We start from the raw sequence: 9,837 nt of genomic DNA on the forward strand, positions 1-9,837 counted from the left end.
AGCTTAGGGGGAGGATGTAATTCAAATGTGAGACGAATTTGTTATGACAAGCTCGGTTGACACATTTTAATTAAATTTAATTAATGCAACCAGGAGATTTGAGCGACACCCAGACCATAAACCAGGCCATAATGCCATCACATAAAACATGAAGGGTGTGAACAAGTCGGAGAGTGGAGTGGGAGATCCTTTTGTTTTATGATGTGTAACATTTGTCGCCACAAATATGATGGGCAGTGTTATTGAAACATGTGTAGAATAAAAGTCTTTAGAATATATCCAAGTCACATGACAAAATTATATAAATTGTTAGCAAACATGGCATTACCTAAAATTTGTAAAAACGTATGAATTTTGTTTCGTAGACTCTTGATTTTTACCAATGAAACTATTATTTTTTACGACTCTTCCTGCTAGTTGAAGGTCCATCTTGGTCCTTTTTTCTTGAAGGACTTTCTTTTCTATTTCTGTTTTTTGTTTTTTCTTTTGGTTCTTTGTGCTTTTTCTGGTCCTCTTTTTTCTTTTTCTCTGCGAGAATATCCTCGAAAACATCATCGAAGGTTGGCTGGGATGCGAAATAGTCCAGAAGCTGCCAGGAGTTGCGGTTTTTTTCCAGCAATCCGTAAACCTCCGACAATTTGATATCCTTATTGGGGATTCTAAACACCAGCCGTCCACTGAACTCGTACTTTTCCCTATATTCAAAATTAAGATAAATAATCACAAATATAAGCTGTATCCAACTCACTCCAAGCTGGCCCCAGGATAGGCGGCCGGAAGTTCTTCTTCAATCTTGCTCAGAATTTTTTCCATGCTGGAATCAGGATTAAGAAAAGGTCAATGAGTCAAAGGCTTAAAAAAGAAACTCACTCTTCTTGCGTCGCCTTCACGGTCATCTTGATCACTAGGTACTGGGTAATCTTGTCCTTGACATTCTGATTCGATCCCATGGCGGATATCTTGCCATCCACCAATATGACGATTTTAGAGCAAAGAGCATTGATCTCGTCCATGCTGTGGGAGGTGAGTAGCACCGATTTGTTCTGGCTGGCCAACCCTTGATAGATGTTCCAGATATGCCGGCGCGAGGCCGGATCCACTCCGGAACTGGGCTCGTCCATACAGATCAAAGTTTCTCCTCTGGACGCTACGGCAGCATTAATTTTCCGCTTAGTGCCGCCGCTATAGTTCTTGATCTGGAAAGTGGAGATTGGAATCGAATATAATAAATAAAAATTGTTTACCTTTGCGTCCAAGTGCTGGCGAAATCCAAAATCTTGGGCTAATTTTTCGGCGCATCCTTTAAGATACGTGCGTTGGGTTCCTCGCAACCGAAGGAAAAAATAGAGAGCTTGTCGCCCAGTAAAGAATTCAAAGAAACTATCAAACTGCGGACAGTAGCCCATTTGGCTGATGGCCAACTTCTTCTGCGTTTTAACACTGTATCCTTTAATGAATACATTGCCACTGCCCAGTAGAGTATCGCCAACAATCATCTTGAAAGTAGTGGTTTTTCCGGCACCATTTGGCCCCAGTAAGCCCACACAAGCCTGCCTAATAAAGATATTTAAATAGAAACAACATTTGAATGAAGTATTTTAGGTAACTACTCACGGTCTTACTGCAAAGGAAACATTATTCACCACACTTTGGCACATGTAGCTCTTGGATACCCCTCTTACGACAAGGGCCAGACTTCGTAACTGAGAATCACTATAATTTGCAATCTTCTCCGCTTTCCTGGCTATTTCAGGATCTTCGATGTCATCTGCCTTACCTTGACAAATATCCTTTAGTGCGTAGCACAAACCAGTGCCGTACTCAAACAGCATTAGCAAGATAAAATATAGTACGACAAGAAAAATTAGAAATTTTTCCTCAAACCAGGTTAGAAATCCTAAAAAATATTAACTTTTATTTAAATCAAAATTTAGTAATAAATGAGACCAACCATTACAAAGGCATTGATATGACTCTAAAGAAAACATGGGATTTAAGCATAAGGACTCTTTGTGTAATTCTTCGTAGTTGGTTTTCCCACAAATCCTATTCATTTTGTCACATTTCGACAGGGCCGTCAACCCACAATGAAGAGGATGTAAATATAATAGGAATACTAGAACCATGAATTTTTTCTTCCATATAGCTATCGCTGCAATAATCAAAATTGCCATATTCCCAACTATAGCTGTAATTGGGGACTTTTGAGGAAAATTATATGAAATGAGCAGCATGTCTGGATCCTTACCAAATGCGAACACAAAGTTTGTAACCATAGCAGATGCAACAGAGGCCAAGAGATAAAGAAGGAGCAAGCTGGAAGCTCCGATCAGGAAAAACACGAAAAGGGTACGACCCCAATCGATATCGCTGATCACACATGGAGCAAGCGGCAGCATACATATCATAAAGACCAGAAGGTCGACCACGAAGTGGGACATCCAATAGGTGATCATGCTCACACCGGACACCGCTTGCTGCTGCTTCATGTGCGATGTCCGCTCATGGATGATGGACATCGACAATACATACAAGACGATGACAATGTATATGAGCGCCATGTATATTCGGGTGCTTTCATCAAACTTATCAAAAAAAGAACTTTGTTGTGGAGAATTAGCAGCCACTATGCTAGCTTCAGGCCCAAGGACGTCTTTCGCCAGGACATTGTAGATGACATTAATGGTAAGGGGTACAGCATGAAGGATTTCTTTGGGACCAGTCCATCCTGTGATCCCATTTTCAAAATCCACTGCCATTAGGAAAAACTTTACTTCATGCCTTCCCTTGTTATCCACAAATTTGTCCTCGACATAGTCTTCAGGAGGCTCCGATATTGTCTTGACATCACAATAGTCTCCGATAAGTTTCTTCAAAATTTCCATCCGCCGTACACCATCTTCATTATCCTTTGGCTCTTGAACAAGAATCTGTAGCGAGGCGTCGCCGTAGTTACTGATATCCATACTATGTTGTACAGTAATATCCACTAACTTCCCTAACAGTACACTAACACAATATAGTGTTGGAATCAGCAGTATAACTAAAAATAAGATCTAAGAAAAACGTCAGGCAGTTAGTGGGTAGCTAAAGGTATTCTCATTACCTTTTCGTGCCACATGAACAACATCTTTTTCGACATCATCGCCCTCCAGTGATCCGCACAATTTCTGTCAGTTTCATCCTCCTCCTCGATATCGACCTGGTCCTCTTCTCTACCACCAGATTCTCGAATTGGCCGGGATTTCAAAGACAAAATTTTGGGTTTCTCGGCGCCGTAGGTCATAAAGATCTCCTCGAGACTCATGGCACTCACTCCAAATCCGCGAATCCCCAGACTGTCCTTTTTCTGCTCCAGATCCCGAAATAGCGATGGAAAGGACGAGGACAAGCGCAGTGGTAGTTTGTAGCAAATATCTCGACCAATAAAGCTATCGGGCTGGATGGCTCCCACATGACTGGCGATCAGCGAGGTTAACTTTTGAACATCACAGTTCTTTTTCGCTTCGCAGGTCAGCAATGAACTAGCGTCCACCTGACGCTTCAGAAAAGACAGTGTCCCGTGGCACCTCAGCTGCCCATCACTGACGATGGCAAACCGATCGCCCAGGGCCTCCCCATCGTCCAACTGGTGAGTGGTTAGCAGGATGGAGCAGCCCTTCTTCGCCTCCAGGATCAGCTTCCAGAGTTCGCGGCGCGAAGCAGGGTCCAGGCCAGTGCTTGGCTCGTCACAGAACAGTACCTGAATATGATCAATTTTTACCAGGGCTTTTGAATAATTTTTCTAAACTTCCAGGACCTTTTGAGTGTTAAGTTCTAACACAGACCTACCTTAACTCCTCCACACAGAGCACATGCCACATTCAATCGCCTCTGAGTACCGCCTGAGAGTTTTTTGGCCGCCACATGGCTTTTATCCTTAAGGTTGAGCTTTTCGAGGTACTTTTTGACCTCCTCCTTGACCGCTGGCCCCTTCATGCCCCTTAGCCGAGCAAAGAGCCGGATATGACTAGCGACACTCAGCTCACTGAAAAGGACATTACTCTGCGGGCAGACGCCCATGCAGCGCCGGGCTTGGGAACGTTGTGTCCTGATGTCGTAGCCATTGATGAGGGCCGTGCCGGAGGTGGGCTGGATGAAGCAGGTCAGCATGCTGATCAACGTGGTTTTGCCGGCTCCATTGTGGCCCATTAGAATGGTGACCTCGTCCTCCAGAATACTGAAACTTAGATTCTTGACAGCATTCTTGGTGCCAAAGGATCGGCATATGTTTTTGATCTCGACACCGACCTTTTTGTCCCCTGGCAGTGGCTCGGTTAAGAGTGTGATGTTGTCGCCAGGGTCAGCATGCTCCTCGTCGCTGTGTCGCCGAAATGTGGCTAAACAGTGGATGTATGGGCGATAGAACGATTTCAGAAGGCCGTGCTTCTTGCAGCATATAGAGCAGGGAAAGTGCCATGGTTTTGACACTCCGTAAGGTCCTGGATGGATTTGATCAATGTACAAACACAAGAAGATGCATATAACACTGCCCAGTAAGATCGCAACTAGTTTCCAGCCAAAACCAATGCCGCCGCCAGCCCAAAACACATCGAAAAAAGAGCTCCACTCCATGGGGTCATTAAAGTATCCCCATGATTCAACATCATCCAAGGACAATCGTATACCGGTCATCAAAAACATGCTGCTTATAAAGATTTGCACTGGTCCGGAATCGGTATCAATAAGCAAACGTGGTAAAAATGATACAACTAGGCCAAGAAGCGTCCAAATGTAGATACGTTTACGCGAATTAAAAATCGAGCTGACCAAAAAGGCGAAACACACGGCCGCATGCCCAAAAATAATCAGCATGACCAGGATAATGGACCAATTGCAATATGGAACCATTGGTTGCGACCAAGCAGGCAGCTTCAGAACCCAACAGATCGTGTTTACGACAGCCAATAAGGTGAAGACACTCATGCCGAAGATATACCAGGCTAGCCACTGAATGAAATTACTCACACTCAGCATTCTTAGTGTCTCCTTGAGCTGCAACACCTTCTCCTCGAGAATGACCTAAAGAAGGATAATCAATACACCAGTTTGTCATTCAAATATGTGCAATGCCAAACCGTTGCCAATCTTGAAGTTAGAAGCACTATGGACATAAAATATTGAAGCATGCCAAGCCCAGGAATAGACCCCAAATTATGTGTCGGGAGAGAAGGGAGCACCTTAAACTCTGGTACCGTAAAGTTTGCAGATATTTTGCGTTCTTCAGCCTTTGCATATATATACTGCAGGCTCAAAACATTCTGAATCTTGAGAAACGCTGGCTTTTCCGCGTATGTTGACTTTTCCGGCATTCCAAAACGGATCAGCGCCTGATAAGGATCTAATGAAACTATCGAGAATGAAAACTTATCGGGCAAACTGCTCATATCCGACCAGCTGTCTGGAAATTGGATGCCGTACTTTATCTTTTCTTCCTTTACATTTGCCACAAGATCGCGACGATTGGAAAATGCTTTTGTTACATTAAGATTAGCAGCCTTGAGAAAGGCTTCAAGGAAGTCACTTTTTGGGGTGTAACCCAATCCTTCAATTCTGGGAGGAACATTATTGCTATTTTTAGTTTTTGGAAGAAAGTGTATTTGTCTTACTTGTTAGTATCATTACTGAGGTCCTCCAAGTCGGCAGAATTAAGCTCCAATCTAGAGTCAATTACTATATCACCCTCGGAATCGAGAAATCTTAAACTCATTATCGCCACTGGCAACAGCAAAAAAACACACGCCAATATTATGGATCTTACGTTGAAAAAAAGACCAAAATTTTTCCAAGTCACCAAGTAGCACTTGGTGAGAACGCTAGGACCTTTATCCATTATATTGTGTGGTATTGTACGTTATCAGTGTATTTTCCTTCTTGAAAGCAGCATCGGACATCGGTTCGAAAATGTAAAAAAATATCTAGACACTTGTCTTCAGGTCAGTATTAAAATAAATATCCGAAAATGACATTAAATAAAGTATCTTCAAAGTAAAACGGTGGATTAGCACAGATTGTGGGGGTAGCCGTACCACCAAATAATCCAAAAATTAAATTATTGTCAAGTATTAATAAGTCTATCAAAGTTAAAAATTTTAAAAGTTATTTGAATGAAGTCGAACAGACTACCAGGTGGCTGATTTATCAGAGACACCAAGTGCGTAAACAAAGGACCCAGGTAACCGACAATCGAGGGCCGGAACTTGCATTTATAATAAATAGAAGATCCCCGCTTAGCTCCCAAGTGTCCGAGGGGCTGAAGAGCTGAGCCACCTGGGCAACTGAGCCCGAGTGGACAAACGACAGTGGCAAAGGCAACTTGTCAGCTCGAATGACGTTTTAATAAGTCACATAATTCATGTGACGACTAGGCCTGGGCGGAGACAGGCAGTGAGGGCATCGAAGAAGCTGACTTGTGGACCGATGTGTATGTGGCCCGATTATATGTTTAACATGGAGATTGTAGACCAGACACCAAGATATAGTACAGTGGCTGCAATCAAGCTATTGCTTCTTTAAAAATTTTACCTTATGGGAGTTTTGAAATTGTTCAACATATCTCCCATAGTATGCCTTCACCTAGTGACTCCCCGAGCGGGGCAAACTGCGCTTTTGGGACGCTCTGACACATGCTCCCTCTACCGAACCGGCCCCTTTGCATCTACCCCCTTGATTCACGTAACTAGCCACCCTTTAGCCCCCTTTTCGGTGCATTTGCTTGTCAGCTGCTCATTTGTCAATGTAATTGATTTTATGCCTGAGCTTTTGACTAAGACTGTCGTGCCGTTAAGCGGGTTGGGGCAACCGGAGCGGTGGCCTTCGCTACCTGGCCCGGGGCAGATTCTAGACGAGGCCGGCGACAGGGGGGCATCCGCAGACAGGATTGGTTTTTGTGGCTACCTGGAGTTGGGTGGGACTTGGGCTGGCCTTCGCCTGATATATTATTCGATTACAGTTAGACGTAAATCAAGTGGAAGAGCATGATGTAGCCATCACGGGACCCGGGATTGGGGCCAGGATTGGGTCTGGGATTGGGCCGGGAGAAGTTATTGCGTTGACTTCATATGACAACGATTCAAATTGAATGTCTGGCCTGGCCGATGGTCATCAGGGAGTCTGGCCAGGCCAGGCGACAAGAGCTGAAATCAATAGACTTTGAAAGAAAGTCAAGCGGATGTGTCAAAAGAGATGAGCCATCTAAATGGATTTTAAACAAGAAGATAAAACGTGCAAAGTCAAAAGAACATATTCATAAATCTTCTTATATAGGCCTTTCTATCCATGGCAGTTTCTAGGAGTTACACTTAATGTTTTTTAAAAATATCCCATGGATACTATTAAATTTTTATGCCGATCTGGAAGATACAATTTCTTGCCTCAAGCCGATACAATTAAATATAAAATATAATTCCTTTTCTAGAATTTGAAATTGAATTTTAACACATTTCGTGACGGGATGATTGAATGATGGATGGAGAGCCACCCAATCGGCACAACTTAATTTTCAATCAATGCGCCAAACCAGAACAAAAGGCCGGCCAAAACCGGCCAAGACGAAAAGGAACCGGTAGCCGGGAGCAGGCACCAGGCACCGGCCAGGCATTTTGAGACGACTAGCCTTTTTATGGGTGAGCGTAGTGTTTCTGGGAGATGCATAGATACTCGTACTTCTTCTTGCCACAATCGCCCGGTGCTCACACACGCATTCGCCTCTTTCTTTCTGGTGGCAACACAACAAAAAAAAAATCCTTGGCGCTCATAAATTTTTATAGCTTGTAATTATTTGGAATGTCGGACCAAAGCCAGCAGTGCTCCTTCCCAGTGCCAGTGCCCCTCTCTGAGTTCTGATTTGCGCATGCGCGGCAGGCGGTCCGCTTGGATGACTTTGGCAGCTTCCTGCTTTGTTTGGTTTTCGGTTCGGGAGCACTGCAAGATTTATACTTTGGCTTAATTAATGGCAATGCATTTGCGATTCACTTTTATGGATCTGTTCGGGTATCTCGGACTTGCCGTAATTAGCCTTGGCCAGCTGAGAATCGTGTTAACGGCGGCGTCTTGACCAAATCTCCAGCATGGCTTCTACACTCAGGTGCTAATAAAGTTGTCAGCTAATGAAACCGGCAATGGCAGTGGCCGCGATCACGATTACCGGCCGATAAACGATTGATAAAGAATGTTCTCCCCGGTATGTATTGGCTTACCAAATTTGGTCAAAACGGGGCAATCCTAGCCAGCAAGCTTTAGTTGTTGCCAAAATGTTTCTAACTATAGTTTTGCCACCTCTGTTTTAAAAGAAAACTTTCGAGTTTAGAGCAATTTTATAAATGGCTAAGTGGGTAATAATACACTCTGCTTTTTAATCATGAATGTGTTACATACCCATCAGGCTGGAGTGGAAACATTATGCATAAAGCTTTGCTTGCTCATTATTTCCGCGGATGCCTTTGGACCCTGCCCCCCTTCCACCAGTGGTTCTTGGCCACTTTCAACGCCTCGACGAGCAAACTCAATTACTTAGAGAACACGCTGTTGTCCCGCACCTACTCCTCTCCCTGCCCCCTCTGTATAGCTCCGCCATTTGGTCCACCCTAAGGGGATTCCAGGCTTTGGCTCAAACTCCAACTCCGTTTTATTCCGTTTCTGGCTTTCTGCCTTGCTGGTCTTCTGGCTGGCAACTTAAAATGCAAACATTTGCCGAGCTTCTTCTACCTCGGCTGGAAGCCGAACTTCCCCTATATGCCTGTTTTTGCCTTTTTGATGATTACAAATTAATCACACTTTAAACATGGCAATTACGCTCAGAAGGGGTTTCAGCCAACTTGCATAGACACATCGGCCGGCGAATCCCGGCCGGCTTCCTCAGCAGCGTAGTTGGCTTCTTTTATATGGAAAATTGCTTCCTTTCGCTGTTTAACTTTCGTTTTAATAAATAATCAAGTAGGCTCCGAGTCGGGAGTCGAGCTCGGAGCTTCACTTCAGCTGATTTAAGCTTCACTTTAGAAGTTTCTTCACTGGGAAAAAAATCTAATCAATTTGGAAAAAATTCTGACACTTTTTCAAGACTTTGGTGGCTTGAATTTAATTTAAAAATCATCTTGAACTTTTTCCTTTTTCTTTAATAATTAATTTCTTTTATTAAAGAATATTATATAGATTTTTTTTCAAGTGTAACTTCTCTTCTTGGCTTCTGCTGTTCGTCAAGTCTCTCGTGTAATTTCCAGGCAATTTCTCATACCCATAATTGCATAATTTCAAAGTTGTTGGCAACTTAATTGCGCTGCACATCGGACCTGGCCAAGACCAATTCCCGGGCATTATATGCCTGTCTCGTTTGCACTATTGCCATCCCTCTTCAGCTGCCGGATTCGGTGTAAATAAAACCTTTTTAAACGGTTGTCAGGCGGCTGGAACCCACGATGGGCCCAACTGCCAGCGACTTCAAAAGCGCGCATCATCATCAAACATGTGTTGGACTTGGCTCAGAACTGCCCAGGTCCAGATCCCTCACCGCCCTCCCCCCCTTTTGCGTCCTTCTGCCCGCGGTCATTTGCCATCAAAGTTAATATGCTTTATATTAAATTCTGTTGCGTGGCCTGGTTTTCAGTCCAGTTCAGTTCTGCCTGCCAGCCATTTTATAATCTGCATCTGCCGTACTCCTCCATCCCCATGCCACGCCCACAGCTTACCCGCCCCCACCCACCATTATTTTTTTCAATTTTTTTCCTTTGCGTGTCGCAAACATTTCGCATCAAATTACTCAATTAATTTCACTTAAATGGAAAACAAAGTTACAGTCCGCAT

At 43.8% G+C, this 9,837-nt stretch overlaps 1 protein-coding gene across 3 annotated transcripts; it reads right to left on the reverse strand.

Annotated features, from left to right (window-relative positions):
• Positions 1–276: 276 nt before the first annotated feature.
• Positions 277–6,294, reverse strand: LOC108120877 (phospholipid-transporting ATPase ABCA3). 3 transcript variants are annotated; one of them, XM_070279809.1, is made up of 11 exons: positions 5,649–6,293; positions 5,118–5,592; positions 3,832–5,061; positions 3,107–3,742; positions 2,249–3,056; positions 1,952–2,188; positions 1,615–1,897; positions 1,245–1,554; positions 871–1,190; positions 749–814; positions 277–695 (listed from the first exon to the last, which is right to left on the reverse strand). In XM_070279809.1, the coding sequence occupies exons 1-11, from the start codon at positions 5,870–5,872 to the stop codon at positions 392–394; spliced, it is 4,893 nt and encodes a 1,630-aa protein (XP_070135910.1). In that variant the 5' UTR covers positions 5,873–6,293; the 3' UTR covers positions 277–391. The 3 variants fall into 3 exon arrangements, with proteins under 3 accessions (XP_070135910.1, XP_070135909.1, XP_070135911.1); XM_070279808.1 differs by having other exon boundaries at positions 871–1,196; positions 5,649–6,290; XM_070279810.1 differs by lacking the exons at positions 277–695; positions 749–814; positions 871–1,190 and having other exon boundaries at positions 1,346–1,550; positions 5,649–6,294.
• Positions 6,295–9,837: the final 3,543 nt, after the last annotated feature.

This window comes from Drosophila bipectinata, chromosome 3L (genome assembly GCF_030179905.1).
Source record: "Drosophila bipectinata strain 14024-0381.07 chromosome 3L, DbipHiC1v2, whole genome shotgun sequence".
Taxonomy (NCBI): domain Eukaryota; kingdom Metazoa; phylum Arthropoda; class Insecta; order Diptera; family Drosophilidae; genus Drosophila; species Drosophila bipectinata.

Coding starts and splice junctions, on each gene's coding strand:
- LOC108120877 (XM_070279808.1), bottom strand. CDS start 5,872: ATGGATAAAGGTCCTAGCGTTCTCACCAAGTGCTACTTGGTGACTTGG. Junction 5,593..5,648: donor CTCAGTAATGATACTAACAA/GTAAGACAAATA, acceptor TGTTCCTCCCAG/AATTGAAGGATTGGGTTACA. Junction 1,555..1,614: donor GTTTCCTTTGCAGTAAGACC/GTGAGTAGTTAC, acceptor TATCTTTATTAG/GCAGGCTTGTGTGGGCTTAC.